A 19,162-nucleotide genomic window follows, 5' to 3' on the forward strand; every position below is an offset into this window, starting at 1 on the left:
GCCATAACAAGACATTTTGGGAAAGAATATAAAGCTTGGGAGTCCACACTACTCCATTTTGACATTTTGAATTGAGAAAGCGTTCTGGATGGAAAAGAAACGTCTTCAAACTTCGGAAAAAAAAAAGTCCAGTTGTTTTGTTTTTTAACTTTATTTTTATTTATTTTTAGGGAATCTGTCTTTAGCTTTAACGAAGCTATCTTATTATAAGGGAGAGAGACTAGAAACTTGCTTTATTTGAACAGAAGGAGCAACAAACAGCTCCAGTTAAAGCTACACTTTCTGAGACGCTAAGCTCAAACACAGAAACCCTTAAAGTCGATCCACTTTTTTTTTTTTTTAGCTTGGCTCGCCAAAGTTTCAGTTCCCCGGTAATTTGGCGAGCGAACTGATGGACGTCCGATAGAGTTGAACTTATAAAGGAAGAGGAAATGGACAGTAGCTTAACCCAGAAGAGCTGGGTGGGTTGTGTAGCTTCTCCTCCTGAATGGCTGTGTGTGCGTGGCTCTGCCTTGGCACTCCCCACTCGCTCTGTGTGTGTGTGTGTGTGTGTGTGTGTGTGTGTTGTAGCAACGGCTTCAGAAAAGGGGTGTGTCCGCCTGCCTACCACTGAAAGGGAGGGAGGGGTCACTTCACGGCTACTCCTCCCTGCTCTGTCTGTTATTTCTCTTTCGTTCTCATTCCCTCAGTGTCAGCCTCAGGATTTAGGCCTTTGTTTCTCTGCCTCCTCTCCCTCTCTCTTTCTCTTCTACTTTTTTTTTTGCTTTAGGTTTTCTCTCTTTTCACACTGGTGTTTCTGTGTGTGTGTGTGCTGGAGGGTTTTAAACCCCCCTCCCTCCTCTTTCTGCTGATTTTTAGAGAGAAGGTAAAGCTGTTGTCACACTTCTTTTCCCTTTTAACTCCTGCGTTCAGCTTCATCCTCTACCTGACCGCCTCTTTTCATCTCTTTCAACTTATTTTTCTGCCATATTTCAACTCCTCACCCCCTTCCTCTGGCTTCAAGCTTTTTTTTTTTTCTTTACCTTGCTCCGAACCCCTCCCCCTTTTCACCCCCTCATCTGCCCCTTATCACCTCTCTCCTCTCCTCCCCCCAACACTCCCTCCCACCTCCTGTCCGTCCTCTACATCTCTCTACATTTCTGCACATTTGTACCTTCCTCGCTCTACCTTCTGCCTCTTCTCCTCTTCCTCAGTGCCAGTCGACTCCAAAGCAGAGGAGAGTGCCGCCGGTGCCCGAAAGAAGCAGAGGAACCGGCCAGGCAGGGCGCCGTGACCCGGCAGCTGTCGTCATCGACGCCGCCGCCGCCGTCCTCTCCGCCGCCCCCCGCCGCCCACCAGAGCGAGAGGAGGAGGAGGAGGAGGAGCTGGCGACGGGGCTCGGCCGCCGCACCAGGAAGCGAGGAAGGCGAACGACGGGGCGACGCTCGCCGTCAGGGTGAGAAGCAGGAGGAAACGGAGGAGGAGAGGGAGGCCCAAGGCCAGAGAGACATGCCCTCAGTGCTGATCAAGCCAGAGCCAGAGGAGATGGAGTGCACGGTGAGGAAGAGGAAGGAGGTACAGCGGGGGGGGGAGGTGGGGTTCTGGATGGAGGTGATTGGAGGGTTGATTAGCAGGGATGGGGGCGGATGGGGAAGATGGAGGAGAGTCAGCTGGGCGTAGGTGGGCGTGCGCAGGCGTGGCTGCAGGTTCTAACACGCTGGAAACACGTCCAGCCCTTCACAGGAGTCAGGTAGAGGTTCTGGTTTATCTGCTCGCTGCTGCTGCATCAGTACGCCGTCCGTCCGGATGAAGCAGCGTTCTGCCGACGTGTTCCCAGGCTTTAGAAATCAGTCACAACGGAAGCAAACAGGAGACGTGGGAGATCGGTCAGGTGGGTGTCAGAGCGTTTATGAGGCCCGTGTCGTCTTTAAATCAGCGAAACCTTCACAGACGTTCCTCCGCACACGGCATCACTTCTATACCAACCGACGTATGGAGATTCTGAGGAGCGAGGATGTCCCAGAAGGTTCTGGTGCCTCGTTTTGCCTTTTCTCTTGTTGATTTCCAACCCCCATGGCTGAAAACCATGCCATGATTTCACCGTTGTGTGTCTTCATAGTCCAGAGACTCTGTTTTAGGTCCACTGTTCTGCTCCTCTTGAATCTTCTTGTTGCAGTAGGTGCTTCCTCACCGAAGAGGGTTGTTGGTGCAACATGGATGGCCTTCAGTACACCGATAGGAAGCATATCTGAGATCAGGATCTAGATCAGGTTTTCCAATTCCGGCGGCCTGCTGATTTTATTTCAGACCAGCTCTCCTAGTTACTTAATAATATGTGAGTTAATATTTAGTATTTATATGTGTTTCGCGTTTGATGAAATCCAAAATACCAGTAAAAATGAACCTGAACAGCAACAGGTTCAGCTGTTTTAGACATCCAGATGCTCAACCGCGTACCACAGCTTTACTTTAGTGACTTTTTAACGTGTTGAGAAGTCTGCAGACCATCAATTAAATTGAGATCTTCAGATTTTAGGGTCGAAGAGACAGCCTTCTGTTCTCAGCGAGGCAAACAAGACAAAGATGTTCCGTAAACTCCCCAATTAGAACCTGAAAAGCCTCCAGAAAATTGACCCGAATACTTTTGCGCGCTTATCGAGGTCTCAGTGGGTTAAAAACACCCTGAGAACCTGAGTTTTCACATCATTGACCATACAGCTTAGATCAAAATATCGAAAACAAGAAAATTCTTATTTATTGTGGTGCTTTATACACCTACAATAAAAAAAATCTAATTTGTTTTATAATGGAGCGACTAATTGATTTAATTGCAAATCAAATTCTGGGAAGTGGATTCGGAAAGTTTAATTTACTATGAATAGAAGGTGCTAATGGGGAATTGCATTTTAGTTGATCTGAAGCAGAGCATGACTTTATACAACATTTATAGTTATTTAGGGCACAGAAACGGACAAAATTGGACAAATTGGATGCAAAAGGATAAGTTCAGAGTTGAAGTTAGGAGCAGGACCGTGGCTTCCAGACCTTTTACGTTTTTATGGGCCTGGATGCAAACAGAAGTCTGACAATAAACCAAATTATGGCAGATATTTTGTCTGGAAAATTAAAAAGTGCAAATGGCTCGCTAGACATTGGGTGAGGAAGTTGGTTGGAAACATAAAAGGATGTTGACTCTCTGCAGAGACACAAATAATACATTTATGAGTGGTTATTAGGGGGGTTTGGCACAAATATATTCTTACAGGAAAATTTTTTTTATTGTGCTCCTATTTGTACTTAAATATTTATTTTCTAAGTGAACTTTCCACCATACAGATAAAAAAAATGCCCCAAAGATGTATTATTTTTGGGATTTCTTCGGCATTCAGACATAAAGCCAATGGTCGTTTAAGATTGTTTGACTGGTTTAATATTTACATATTACTGTTTTTATATTGTGTCACAGCGGCAAACCAGCTGTTGATTATGCGTTATGCAGCTGTGTCTTAGTATGCCCACTGCGATTTATCACACCAAATGGCTAAATCTTCCCTAAACTCTACAAGGAGTGACGTTTTAGGTGTGAGTTTTTCTAATAAATGTAAAATAGAGGTGGGATCCACCCTGGACTGGTCACCAGTTCATTGCTGGGCAGCACATTCATGCCTAGGGCCAGTTTATAGAGCGCCCAGGTAACCTACCAGTCTGTGTGAGGAAGCTGGAGTACCCTGAGAGAACCCTGACACGCGCTGGGAGAACATGCACACTCTTATGTCGTTAGGTCCCATTTTAATGAACCGATGAATGAAGGAATTTGTAGCATATTCACCGGCTTAAAGGTCAGTTAGCTACTTTACCTGAGGAGGCAGGTGACCGTTTTTCATACCTGCCGCAGTTTTTCTTTATCAGAAATATTTCCAATTAGCCAACCTGTTGGATTTGTGTTTGTTTGGGAAGAGTTTAGGAGAAAATGGCTCGAGTTTTTTCCAGCCCTGGCCTGCATGTTTTAGCTGTTTCCCCCGCTCTGATACACCTGCTTCACTTGATTGCAGCTCAGCAAAGACCCGTTTAATCAGCCGTCGGTGGACGTCAGGTCTTCTGGACCAGGGAAACACCCGAAACATGCTGTACAGCATAGGGTTGGACGATATAGAACAAAAGCATATCGATAAAACAGAAATCAAATTGATAATTATCAACAAATTCAAAACATATATTTTAAGTGCAGCCCTGAACATTTATGATGTTAGTAATCTATTTTTAGATACAGATACACACAAACCAACTTTTGGTTTGCGTGATCTTTGACGGGGCGGAGCTTGGTGACGGAGCGTTTTTGGGTCTGCGTTGTGATTGGTTGGGAGGATTTAGTGACTGTTATATTAACCTACATGACTAACATGTAAAAGCAAGGAAAATTTTTATTTTAATGAACTTTTTATTGACCTTTTTTTCCCTATCATCGATATACATCTATCGATTATCATCCAGCCCTAGTACAGCACGCCTTAAAAAACACTGCACTAAGCTGTATACGACTGGTGGAAACCCCCGTCTCTCCCTGGCGGTCTGTCACGTTTAGCAGATGTACTAAGTCGGGTTTTCTGTACCGGTAACCAGAACAAAAACGGTGGAGAAGAAAACCCCGGTCACTATGCATGCCTGTTTTAAAAGATATAACTTAAAAGTGTGGGTCTAAGAAGCAGTAGTCAGCTTTTGTATCCGTTCTGTTAGCAAAACCTTCAATAGGTGTATTTTATTTCACCAGTAGACACAGGAACTCTCGCAGATGCATTTTTATTTATTTAAAAACAGTCTTATTACATATTCTTATTTCAGCCAGCAACAGGTGGGGGAGGGGTTTATCTAATCTGTTCTGTAGAGGTTGAAGAGACTTGATCTAACTTTCTAAAGTTGTGACTGTATCTTAATACCAGAAGCCATACCTAACCTTCATGTTACCTAAACATAAGTTTACTCATTATGCTGCTGAAGCTCATTTTCATCACAAAATTGTCACTCTTTCACTCTAACCATGCATTTATTTTTTCTTAAAAATATGACACGGAATCTGTTTTAGATATGTTTGGCACATTTTTCCTTGATTTTCATCTTCTGCCTCTTAAAACCGATTGAAAATTTTAAATAATTCGATTCAAGAGCCAGATTTTTATAGGCAAACAATTTTCTTTGTCACAAAGGATTTCAACCCCCCCTTTATGCCGTCTTAAAATGCCCCTACTAGTTACTTATTAGTCCATCTGCTTGCTTGTTAACATCTCCTGTCCTCATTATTGATGTGTGCTAATTAAACGTAATCATAGGTAACGTCAGCCCTGCGTGAGCTCGCCGAGCGGACAAGTCGCAGCGCATTAACATTTCTGGCTGCATGCTGTAGCCGATGGGTTTAGGTCCACGGCCGGCTATAACCGGAGCGTATATACGACACGGGGCGTGAGGAGTAATGATAAGGTGGTGTTTGTGAGAGTCGCAGGCACGCAACAGCAGCCATTACCTCAGCCTGCCACGCAGAGAAGGGATGCATACGGGGAGGGTGGAGTCGGCAGGATGGGTGCAGCACGAGGAGAATATGCTGGAGGAAGTGTAAAAGAGCACGAGGAGACAGATGGGGATTGCTTTCAGATGGAGGGAGGAGATACGGTGGAGGTGGAGAGGGTGTGGACAGTCAGATAAGAAGCCGACTGCACTGCAGGATTATGACTGCTGTCCATTTGGTCCTCCATGTTGTGAGATGACGACCGAGTCTAGCTTTGTTTTTTTAAAACGGGCACACAGAGACCCTTACTGGCATTATTATATCATGATAACATAACCTCAGGTGTGATTCCACGCTGACGTTATTTATCAAACCCCAGAAAAGCCAAAATACACCCAGTTATTCAGCAGCTTGGAGAGCATCAAGTTTATATTTTTTACCTCTTTGTGGAGGGATTTCAGACTGAGAATCTTTACAGCATTCAGCTCTTTGAGGTTTGCAGAGATTTGTCTCTCTTGATGACCCAGTTTGGTCCGACAGACAGCCCACATTTGGCCCTGGAGTACAACGACATGCACAGAAGTTCACGGCTGACTCAACGAGGAGGAGCCGTGGCAGCAAAACAAGCCCAAACCATCACCCCGTCCACCTCCGTGCCCGTCACTTGAGACGAGGTGTTTCTGCTTCTATGCTCGGCTGGGTTGTCCTGGCTCCCTGCCAAAGAAACATTTCTCGTTCAGCTTTTTGTCTAATTGGGCTGCCGTGAACTTTAACCATTAACGTGCTGACTGAGGCCCGTAGCGTCTGCGTTGGAGCTCTTTTTCCAGCTTTTCAATTCAGTTTTATTTATATAGCACCAATTCACAGCACGTGTCATCTCAAGGCACTTTCCAAAGTCAGACTCCATCAGATCCTCCAGGTTGGTCAGAAAGTTTCCTCTCTAAGGAAACCCAGCAGGTTGCATCAAGTCTCTCCAAGCAGCATTCACTCCTCCTGAAAGAGCGTAGAGCCACAGTGGACAGTCGTCTGCATTGTTGATGGCTTTGCAGCAATCCCTCATACTGAGCATGCATGAAGCGACAGTGGAGAGGAAAACTCCCCTTTAACAGGGAGAAGAACCTCCAGCAGAACCAGAACCAGGCTCAGTGTGAACGCTCATCTGCCTCCACCCACTGGGGCTTAGAGAAGACAGAGCAGAGACACAGAAAGCACAGAAGCTCACATTGATCCAGGAGTACTTTCTATGTTAGAGAAGACAGAGCAGAGACACAGAAAGCACAGAAGCTCACATTGATCCAGGAGTACTTTCTATGGTAGATGGTAATAGAGGATGATCTGCCCCCCCTGATGATGTCACAGCTAACAGAAAGCCAGACCAGGTGTACCTTCTATGAAGAGAAACAACCCCAGAGAGAACAAAAAGTAAAACATTTAAATGACAAACAATGCAGATTGGAGAGCAGTAGGAGAACTCAGCAGAGTGAGAGAAATAGACCCTGATGTCCTCCAGCAGCCTAAGTCTATAGCAGCATAACTATAGAGATAGCTCAGGGTAACATGAGCCACTCTAGTTATAAGCTTTGTTCAAAAAGGAAAGTTTTAAGATTAGTCTTAAAAGTAGACAGGGTGTCTGTCTCACGGACCAAAACTGGGAGTTGGTTCCACAGGAGAGGAGCCTGATAGCTAAAGGATCTGCCTCCCATTCTACTTTTAGAGACTCTAGGAACCACCAGCAGACCTGCAGTCTGAGAGTGAAGTGCTCTGTTAGGAACATACGGGGTAATCAGAGCTCTGATATATGATGGAGCTTGATTATTAAGGGCTTTATACATTAGAAGAATAATTTTAAATTCTATTCTTGATTTAACAGGAAGCCAATGAAGGGAAGCTAAAATTGGAGAAATATGATCCCTCTTGTTGATTTTCATCAGAACTCTTGCTGCAGCATTTTGGATCAGCTGAAGACTTTGAACTGCATTTTGTGGACTTCCTGATAGTAAAGAATTACAATAGTCCAGCCTTGAAATAACAAATGCATAGACTAGTTTTTCAGCGTCACCCTTGGACAGAATATTTCTAATTCTGGCAATATTCCGGAGGCGGAAAGGGGAAACTCTGGAAACCTGTTTAGTATGGGATTTAAATTATGTTCTTGGTCAAAAATAACACCACAATTTTGTACTTTATTACCAAAGAACAATTTAATACCATCCAGATTAAGTGATTGATGAAGAAGTTTATTTTTTAAACTTTTCATGGTCTGCCATTGGTTTCGCTCCCATGAGAGAGCAAAAGCCTCTCTGTAAAATGATGGACTTCAAGCAGTTTTCTAAATGACCTTATAACTCTTTCCAGGTTGTTGTAGAGCAAAAGTTGCCTCTCTCAGGTGATTGCTGTTGTCTTTCCACCCTGCCACTGTGTTAAGCAGCAGAACGATCTGCACTGGGCCAGAAAGTTGTCCCGCTTCTCATTTCAACAGGCAGCCCTCTAAAAGCCAAATTATATGAATAAATCTAAGCGCTGAGTGCCCACAAACTAAATTTGAAGGCTTTACAGGAGCTTTGACTAACAGGATCAAGACAAAGTAAACAAAATTACTAACTTAAACAAATAGCAGTGGATGTTTTCAGTGGCGTGTCGTTCCCCGTTTGGTCACACCGCTTTTTGTAACTGTCACGACTTGTCTTCACTCGGGGCCCCGACTGCCGTTTAGTCTAAACCGAGAAACCATGAATTTATTAACTGGCCTGTCAGAGGAAAACTCCGCTGCAGAGTTTGTGTCGAGGCCAGACTGAAACTGTGCTGCACCGCTGCTGAATGCAGAAAATTGCATGCTTTGAAATCGCTTCTTCACGTTCCCCCGCCGGTGCAAAGCTGTTTTTGTTTTTGTTGTTTTTAAAGGATTTGCTTCTGCTGTCATAAGATATTTTAAACATGCAATGAATGCAGAATACATTTTCAAGCAGTTTGTAAACAATTCATTAACAATATTTCTGGCCAGTTTCTGTGCATTAGCCTGAAAGAAGGCAGTTTTCTACGGTTTCTTGTGTTACTGCTTTTAGAGTCATTGACAAATGATTTCTTAAAGAAACCGACACAAAGCAACATGACGCCTGTAACAGCTGCACCAAAGGTTGCAATTTGTTTTTTTTTGTTCTTAATCAGGGGCAACAATATTTCTGAAGCAGGTTATACATCTGCTCCTCTCTGAGAAAGCAAAGCCTTCTGGTAAGGATGTCAGAAACCAAGATTTAGTCCTTTATATGACGTATGGATGGGCATTTATTGTATCGCTTACCGCTATTGTGAAATAGTCTTTGTCATGATATGAATTTTGATTCATCATGACGACGGTACAATTTAATTATTGCATTTTCAGATATCAGTATCGTTGAGATTGTTACTTTTTTATACTTTCTCCCATTGGGATTTCGCTCCAATGGGAGCGTCAATAAATATCAATAAATCCAAAAATTGGATGAAAAGCAGTCGCTGTGTGCCGTTTAGGTAACTCGTGTACCACAAAATATCGTGATCGAATTTTAAATTTGTATGGCCCATTCCTGACATGCAGGTTAGGTGATTGGTTACTGTGGGTTCAATAGCTCGTAAAAAAGCTCATCAGAAAAGGAGCGCTGTTTGAGCTTTGTGACGCTGCTCTGCAACAACCGAACCTCAAATAAATAAAGTTTTCTTGAAATGAGTGTATTCGCCATTGATTTGAGCAGGTAAATAAGGTTATTTGCCATTGGAATAAAATTTTCTGCATTTAAAATGGGAATAACTCATCTACACCATCATATTTCATGTGATCTAATTATCCTTTTTTAGTGGTCAAAACACTCATTACATTGGCAGATTATCTTATTTAGCTGCTCAAATCAAGGACAAATACATTAATTTCAATAAAATTTTACTTTTAGTTTCATTTTTGCAGTGTATGTCTTATCAAACCGGAAAAACGGTCCTACCTAATTTGAATCTATAAAATCCCAGTTTAAGCTGACAATGGCCACACTAATTCACTTCATAAGCTCTGCGATTCAGCGTTGTTCTCTTATCACTGCAGGTGATCTTCAAATAGTTGCATTCAAAGTTGGAATTTTACTGCTACAGGGTTCCTGCGGATCCTTAAAAAGTCTTAAAAGGTATTGAATTCTGTAATATAAAACTAAGGCCTTAATTGGCATTAAAATGTCTTAAATCAGTCTTTCTTAGTTCTTAAAATTGTTACCAGGTCATAAATAGGATTTTATTTTTGTAATCCTTACCAAACAGTAAAATAATTGACACAATTATAATTGTTTTAATGTACCGAACGGCTCAATGTAACCATTATTGGTTCCGTCCCGATAGCGGAACCAATAAAAACTGTTGCGAACGGACCATAGCTGCAAAAAAGAGTTGGCACTGGTTATGTTGTGGTTTTAAAAACTGATTTATAGTTTATTTTAGTAGGGAACAAAACAACGTTTGTGAATTCAGTTCAATAGTTGTTAAAAAATATATCTGTAATTTTTGTGTGTTTTTTAGCTTTCTTCCTATATGGAATGTTTTTCAAAATTTTAAACATGTCTACTGGGCCAGAAAGTAATGGTTTATGTTAAAATAAACATTTGGCGGAAGTTGTCACTACCAGGTTTATCTTGTTTATCGTGAAGTTGGTCTTAACTTTTTATTTCAAGTCTTAAATTTACCTTGCCTTATGCTGTAGGAACCCTGTGCTAACGAGGTTTTCGCTGAACTCCCATCATTCAGAGCGGACAGCCGTGCAGGAATGGTGCACAGAGGAAGTTACCTGCAGGACGGACGGATAGAAAGCACATTTTCCGATTGGTCGTTGGGAAAACTTTGAGTTGTTCTGCTCACATGAAGCTGAAAGTGTCGGGGCGTGGGGGAGGGTTCTGGTGGAGCCCCTTGTGTTATGTGTGTGTGTGTGGTGTGGTTTGGGTTAGTGATGGGTGGGGGCTGGGTGGAGTAGTATTACGTAAGGGATCATTAAGCTGTGTGTGTGTGTGTGTGTGTGTGCTGACCACACCTCTGCGGCTGTCTCTAACACTGGGGAGTGGACTTTCCTGCTGCAGATAAAGTCTCCAAGAAAGTGGACCTTCCTGCAGTTCTGTCAGCTCCGAACCCAAACCGTCAGAATCGTCACCGTTATCACTTTCATAACATTTCCCCCCCCTGAAAGTCGGCGCCCTTCGCAAACAGCCTGACAACGCCACCGTGCAGCTGCTACACGCGCCGTTGGCTTCGCACATGCTAACGGCACACAAACAACCAACGTCCAGGTTTGCTCCTCCTGAAGAACCCGATCAGACCAAGCAAATGGCAAAAAAAACAAAAAACAAAGAAGCTGTGCAACCCTTAATGATTGCCTCTACTCTGCTGATCTGTAGATCGAATGCTTGGTTAATTATTTCATCTATAAAATGCCATAAAGTAGTAAAAAAGGATGTTCATTAACCCAAAGACGACAACTCCAGGTACCGGCATGCATTCAGCCGACATAATGTTATCTGTTAATATTTATAGAACTCTTGAGCGGTGGGGAACTTTGACGTTTTATTACTACCGCTTTGTCAAATTTACAACTTTATACAGCAGAATGGATTTAAACTCGTGTAACAATCAGATATAGATCCTTGACTTGAACATGAAGTTTGAAAGCCTCCTGACCTACAGCACACGTTAAACCATTAATTAATAAATAAACAGAAGGACGGTTAATGCTCTGCCAACATTCTTCTGGCCCTGAGTGCCATAAATATCTAAATCAGCCAGGAAAATGAGAAAAACGCCCTCACACCTGCTAACATCTGGGGGTTTTAAGTTCTGGGAAAACATTAACCGCTCATTTTTTTTAGTAGAGGAAGTGACCTCATCCACAATAGCTCTCTTTATTTATTATTTGATCCGTGCCCCCTCGCCATCTCTGTCACGATTCTTTGCAAAAACCCGTTTCTTTATCTCTGTCGTCCAGCGTTGTCACTTTAACAGATTAATATGTTATAAAACACGTGAAAAAAAAGCCTCATGCTGAACTCTTGTTGGGGAAACCTATCGGTATTCATGAATGGATAGACGATGCAAGTCAAGTTTATTTGTGTAGCACATTTCAGCAGCAAGGCGGTTCACAAGTGTTTTTAATCATAAAAACTTCAAAAACACATAGAAACAGTCCCTGGTTCTGAGACCAGTAACAAAGATGTGATTGTTTCAGGTGAAAATATCAATACTCATCAGATATGTTGGTCAGTCCTCCTAGTTTTATGGCTGAAAGCAGCTGGGTTTTCAGTCCTGATCTAAAGGATGTCAGTGTTTCGGCCGATTTTTGCAGTTTTCTGGAAGTTTGTTCCAGATTTGTGGAGCGTAGGAACTAAATGCTGCTTCTCCATGTTTGGTTCTGGTTCTGGGTATGCAGAGCAGACCAGAACCAGAAGATCTGAGTGGTCTGGAGGGTTGATACAGCAACAACAGGTCTTTATGTATTTAGGTGCTAAGCTATTCAGTGATTTATAAACTAACAGAAGTATTTAAGTCTACTTTCTGAGTTGGATTTAATATATATATATATATATATATATATATATATATATATATATATATATATATATATATATATATATATATATATATATATATATATATATAATATGGGTAGGTGGGTGGTTTTAAGTGAGAGGAGGTGTTTCGGAGCGTATGGGCAGAGGAGATGAGCAGACGGTGTAAAGTGGGGACAACAACACAGAGAGAGCATGGATGAATAAACATGTCTGCTTCATAAAGGTTAATCAGTGTTTGTTAGTCCAGAGGAACAACGGGGTCAAGGGTCATCCAGCACATCCATTATTATTATTATTGGCGTTGCAGCGGCAGCAAAAAAAAAAACAGTTTGAAGAAAAATTCTCTGGACACAACTTTTCATCTGGTCGCTCTTTTTTTTTTTTTTTACCTCCATTGTTCCTCTCCTTATAGGCTCTCTTCCAAACTTTTGCACTGAAGTCTCTCTTCCTCTCTTTCCCCTCCTTTTACCCTCTTTCTTTCTTTCTCATCTCTCTCTCTCTCTTTCTCTCTCTCTCTGTCGGCCTCGCTACCTCACCCTAATAGGATATGTCGGGGGAGGCTCTGCTTCCGCTCGCCCAGTCACCATGGCAACCACAGCTCTGGCGGGAGTTGCCAAAAGACTGTATCCCCCCCACACCCAACCCAACATCCCCACCCCTCCATCGCTCCTCCTCTTCCTCCTCCACCTTTTTTCTCCCCCTTCCTTCCAGCACACACAGTCACACTGAATACCTGCCAGCCAAGCACAGTGAATGGATCTAATCTGGGTTTCTCGCATACACACACACACACACACACACACACCAACAATGAAGGCCTCTGTGTGTGTGTGTGTGATGTACGCACATAAACAAGTCGGTTGTCCTCCAGCAAACAGGGGCGCTCATGCACAAAGGGAGGCCGTGACGCACGCCGTTGTCGTCCGTGCGTGTTTTGCGCGTGCCACAGCTTCAGGGTCTGTTTGCTGAGCGTTTACCACGTTTGCCACGAGCGCAGGTTAGCCGGTCTGCTGCTGCTGCTGCTGCGTGTGTTTCACAGCTCCCACTCCACTCAGAGGATTTCACATCCAGGCTCTGTGAAAGGAGCAATGGTTCATGGGAGTTGGGGCTTTGCAGTGCAGATACAGGATGGATGCAGCTTTTCCCTGCTGCTGCTGCTGCAGGATGATGATGATGATGATGATGATGGTGGTGGTGATGGTGATGTCATTGCTGGCAGCTCGCTTTCCACGGCGTGAAGCTTCCAGGAAGTAGAAGCAGCTGTCCCCCCCCCCCGATGGAGACAGGAAGCAGTTCTGGTTCTCAGCGCCTCGTACTGTTCATGTTTTTCTGGCGTCTGAGGGGCTCGCTGCGCGACAACCAGGGGAGGCTGAGAAATGTTCAGCTCGCCTTTGATCTTTGGCGGCAGCGACAAACGCACACACCCCCGCCGCTTTAATTGCCTTGGCAGACAGCTGCGGAGAACCGTGCCGCTTGTTTCAACTGTCATCTGCCGGAGAAATTCAAGTAATTTGGGGGCAAAAAGTGTTTTTTTTTTTTCCCCAGCGATGAATGTGGGGCATATTGCACCAAACAACACGTTCTTGTGTTTTCTCATCTTTATCGCTTGCAAAAATCCAAAATGTCCAAATCCTGAGGCTAAATCTATTGCACGACTGCTTTTATGTAGAGGTGTAAAAAAAATGAAGCTTAGATTAGGCTTCACTTTCAGTTCAATTAATTTTAATTTTTATTACGCCAATTCACAACAGGTCATCTCAAGGCCCGTTACAAAGTCAGTTCTATCACTTCATACAAACATATTATATATACAAAGATTTCTGTCTAAGGATATTCATCTATAGATGGATATCTAATCTGTATATGCAGTTTAGTTTGATATTTTTTTATCATATTCTTTTTCTAAATGAGATTAAAAACTCAGTCAAAGATAATTCTTTGCAAAAAACCCAAGGCTATTATAGTACATTTTAATTTTATAAGTAGTACATATTTTTTTTTAAAGTAAATTTTTTTTTTGGTATCAGCGTCATTTAGGAGTACAGAAGATTTAAATGGTCCAGTGGGAGAATGTGGGATTTTGTATTTTAAAAAAAGAAGGAAAAATAATGTGTAACAAACTCTATAAGTGTGTATCTAAAATATTTTTTATTTGTTAAATAATTTAATACTAAATTTACATTTATAACAAATAGATCAGTAAAAATGCACAATATATAAGCTCTGTTTCATGCAAAACAAAGCTAATATATTGTTTTTTTTATGTTTTATGTTTTTTTATGTATTCTGTATGCACTTGTGCTTTTGTTAATGTAAATTGCTTTATAAATTAAGATGGATTAGCTTGGATAAGATAAAAAATTTGAAATAAATCTATATATTAATAACTGCAAATAAGTTGTAAATTCAGGCAAATTCTTATTTTGTAATGTTTTTGATGTAAAAAATTATAAGAACCTAAGTAAAATAACAAACATGAGCTTAAATTTTTTTTACTTATTCTGTTGTATAAAATATTAAATTACAGAGAAACAAATGAATGAATAAGATGTTTTAAAAATTAGAAATACATAAACACTTTAAAAATTATGTAAATTTTTTTATTAACTTGAAGATAAATTCATAAACATCACAAATGTATTAAACATATATTTCTCTAGTAAAAATAAAATACACGTATATCTTTAGCTTTAAATAATAAATAAATATATCATAAAATTGACACAGCATACATTCTTTTGGGCACAATCACCAAATTTAACAGATTTTACTAAAAGTTTATCACTTCAGAAAAACTGAGCTGCATGTCGAAGGCAGATAGACGCAGAAATTATTTTTGGCGGGCCGTTATTTACTTATAAAATTATTACTTTAGCCTGTTTTATTCTGATCAGACGCCACTCTGTTGGTCAAGACTGAGAAAGATCGCCCTGAGATCCAGAACAATAATTTTATTGTGTTTATTTTTGCTCATCAACTGAGGAAAAACACCTGCCAGCGGCGATGCGGCGGTTAAACGGAGGACTGGTGTGTGCCAGCTCTGCCGCTAATGAAGTACTGACAGATTTACGGCCGCCACGATTCAATCAAGAGATTTGAATCATGAAAGGGATGAATATGAGGCAGGAGTTGGGGGGGAAAACGCTTGTTACAGTGTTGTTTTCAGGTTTCACCAGAGTGAAAAAGCTGAGCTCCTCCTCCCCTCACTCATATCTGCAGATAATCAAAGCTTTGCAGGAGCTTCGCTGTTCTAACTCACATTTCTCTGGCTTTCAAACAGCGCTGCCGTCTCTCACTGTAGTTGGACGTAATGTTTTTACTGTATCCTCCAGAACTCGTCTTTCCTGCGCGACAGCTGCTCTGAACAGAAAACTGGATTATTATGCAATTTTAAAAGAGGGCACGGTTTGAGTTGTATGACTCCAACAAACCCTGGTGACGCTTTGACAGTCGCCGAGGTGTGAAACGACGAGTGGCGTGACGAGGCACGAGCGAGGCCGCGCCGCCGTGAATGGCTCCCACCATGTGGTCCTTGACCCCCTTCATTGTGTCACGAGCTGGTTCCAAAAAAACAAAAGAGCTTTTCCACGACGTTAAACTGCCAACGCAGTGCAAATAAATATAGAAACATGCAACTTTAAAAATAATTGGTGCATGATGATTCAGCAAGAATCTGACAAGACGTCCAGCTGCCTTCAAATCATCTTATGACTGAGAAATTGCAAAGCATTTCTCAAGTACACCTGTTGCTGTTCTAGGCATTTCTTTTTTTTATTCTTCCATTGCTAAAAGCTTTCATAAAACATTTCCACTAAAACGCAGGACTCCACCGGTAACAACGTGCTGCAGCTTTTGTACAGCAGGGGTGTGAAACAGGTCCTGGAGGCCTGGTGTCCTGTCTGAATGTATATGTTTACATGCACAGAATTTCATAGTTGCATTAAAATGTATTCAGATTAAATAATCGGATTGTACCGTTTTATATGGGCACACAGTAAATAAATCTCATCATAATGTGCGTTTATATGCACCTGGCTTTATGCAGAATAGAACCACTCTGACATGCGCAGTTGTCAAATCCCCCTCAAAAAAATACCACAGAAGAAGAACTTCTGTCTTTGCTAAACAACAACAACAAATAGCAAACAAAGCAGTATTATATGACTTAATTTATATTCCTAGCATCCAGGCTGGACTTACACGATGTTTTAATTAAGGTGGAGACGTTACTGATTAGGCAATAATTTTATTTATTTTTTAACAGAAAGGTCGTATCTGGAGCTCCGACAGTTTTGCTTCCCGACGTATTTCCTCCCCTCACCAACGTGGAAATACGTCACGTTTACGTCGGACGCAGATAAGCGCTCGGGTCAGTGCCCCGCATTCGTTATAACTTGATCCTGACGAGCTTTTACATGCACGTTGATAAGATTATCAATCATCTAAAACCACTCCTCCCATTCGGATTACAATTTCATTCCGATTGAGTTTAAACCGATCATCATATTCCGAGTGGCTTGTTTACATAACACTTTTTTATTTCAGTTGGCCCTTTATTCCGATTACTGTTGTCCATTTAAACGTAGCTAACATGTCTGACACAACCTTAGTCAAAAGGGTCAAACCTCCTCATGCAGCCAGGTTCTACAGGTTCTACAGATTCACTGCAAAAACTGAACTAAAAATAAGTAATATTTTCTTAAAATGAGTGTATCTGTCTTTGATTTGAGCAGGTAAATAAGATCATCTGCCAATGGAATAAGAGTTTTGCGCTTAAAATCGCAATAACTCATCTACATCGTCTCATTTCAAGTGCGGGATGTCTAATTATCTTATTTTAGGGGTCAAAATACTCGTTCCATTGGCAGATAAGATTATTCACCTGCTCAAATCTAGGACAAAAACACAAATTTTAAGAACATTTTAGTTATTTTTGGATCCGTTTTTGCAGTGTTGGCCCAATGCCAAAAGTAAACAATGGTGTGTTCTGTAATTTCCCTCTGGGATTATTCAAGTATTTCTGATTCTGATTGACCCAGAGGGACGTTTTGTGCACTAGTCACAGAATTTTGCAGAAAAACTGCAATGTTTTTTTTTTTTTTTCAAGATTTGTACTTCACATTAGAAACGTTAAAGGTTCAGATCACAGGAAATGCACTGCACACTGCAAAAACAGAACTTAAAATAAGTAAAATGTTCTTAAAGTATGTGTATTTGTCCTTGATTTGAGCAGGTAAATAAGATGATCTGCCAATGGAACAAGATTTTTGACCTTAAAATAGGAACAACTCATCTCCATCATCTTATTTCAAGTGCAGGATGTCTAATTATCTTATGTTAGGGGACAAAATACTCATCCATTGGCAAATAATCTTATTTACCTGCTCAAATCAAGGACAAATACACTAACTTTAAGAACATTTTACATATTTTTAGATCTGTTTTTGCAGTGCAGAAAGGGAACAAAAAGTAAGTCAAGTTTTGTTGAAATTAATGTATTTGTCCTTGATTTAAGCAGATAAATCAGACTAATTGCCAATGGAGTGAGTATTTTTACCCCTAAAATAAGATAATTAGATATCCTGCACTTGAAATAAGATGGTAGAGATGAAACGTTCCTATTTTAAGTGGAAGAATCTTATTCCATTGGCAAATAGTCTTATTTAGTTGCTTAAATCAAGGAAAAATGCATTAATTTTAAGAAAATTGTACTTACTTTTAGTTCCCTGTTTGCAGTGTGAGACCTCGCCTCTCTCAGTCAGCATGTTGATGCCTCTTATTGTTTTCACACAATCAGTTTAAATTCTCTGAGTTGTTTGTGTAGAGTTTCCTATTTAATGTTCAGCTTGGAATGCGATGATGTCAAACACTCAGCTATGGCCTTAAATATTCAGTCTAAACTTCCTTCTGGCCCGCTGCTTCGTTTCCACATGTACAGCTTGAGGAAACTTCCCTGGACTGCAGCGAGCCTCCCCTGTTCGGTTTGCAGCTGTGACCAGCAGGCAAAGGTCTGGCCCGGACTACACAGGCAGCCGGATCAACCCAGTCCGCCAAAAGCTGTGCTGCCTGTTAACAGGTGGATCAGGAAAGGAGAGGACGAGGCCCTAAACACTGGCTGGAGCCAGTTGATGTTGGATTGGGGCTCCGTCTATGACCATGGCATCAGCCGTTGATGCCTTTTCCTTCATTAAGTCTTTATTGTACAGTCCATCTCTACCCTCACACTGAAACATATCAGTAGACGACCAATGAATGTAGGAGGCATCCGTATGAAGGGTGCCTCCTAAATGGCCCTGTTTGGAGGTTTTCCTGCCATGTCTCATTGAGAGGAGAACCCTTTAAAGACCCCGGGTCTGAATGGATGGATGGATAAACGGATTCTTGGACGGATGTATGGATGGATTGATAAATCGATTCTTGGATGAATGGATGAATAAATTGATTCTTGGACGGATGGATAGATGAATGGATGGATAACTTGATACTTGGATGGATGGATGGATGGATGGATGGATGGATGGATGGATGGATGGATGGATAACTTGATACTTAGACGGATGGATGAATTGATTCTTGGACGGATGGATGGATGGATAACTTGATACTTAGACGGATGGATGAATTGATTCTTGGACGGATGGAAGGATGGATGAATGGATGGATAAATTGATTCATGGATGGATGGATGGATGGATGGATTGATAAATTGATTCTTGGATGGATGGATGAATGGATAAACTGATTCTTGGACGGACGGATGGATGGATGAATGGATGGATAAACTGATTCTTGGATGGATGAATGGATGGATAGATTGATTCTTGGATGGATGGATGAATGGATGGATAAATTGATTCTTGGATGGATGGATGAATGGATAAGCTGATTCTTGGACGGACGGATGGATGGATGAATGGATGGATAAATTGATTCTTGAATGGATGGATAGATTGATTCTTGGATGGATGGATGGATGAATGGATGGATAACTTGATACTTAGACGGATGGATGGATGATTTGATTCTTGGACGGATGGAAGGAAGGATGGATGGATGGATTGATAAATTGATTCTTGGATGGATGGACGGATAAACTGATTCTTGGACGGACGGATGGATG

The 19,162-nt window shown here is 41.6% G+C and overlaps 1 protein-coding gene across 1 annotated transcript in view; it reads left to right on the forward strand.

The window, feature by feature from the left end:
* Positions 1-19,162, forward strand: part of klf8 (Kruppel-like factor 8) — an 81,883-nt gene that overhangs the window by 40,648 nt on the left and 22,073 nt on the right. Inside the window, 6 exon segments of the mRNA XM_012868875.3 lie at positions 1,194-1,209; positions 1,212-1,247; positions 1,250-1,338; positions 1,341-1,374; positions 1,377-1,438; positions 1,441-1,536. Coding sequence (XP_012724329.3) covers positions 1,194-1,209; positions 1,212-1,247; positions 1,250-1,338; positions 1,341-1,374; positions 1,377-1,438; positions 1,441-1,536 — 333 coding nt within the window.

The sequence above is a fragment of the Fundulus heteroclitus genome, chromosome 11 (genome assembly GCF_011125445.2).
Source record: "Fundulus heteroclitus isolate FHET01 chromosome 11, MU-UCD_Fhet_4.1, whole genome shotgun sequence".
NCBI classification, from domain to species: Eukaryota; Metazoa; Chordata; class Actinopteri; order Cyprinodontiformes; family Fundulidae; genus Fundulus; species Fundulus heteroclitus.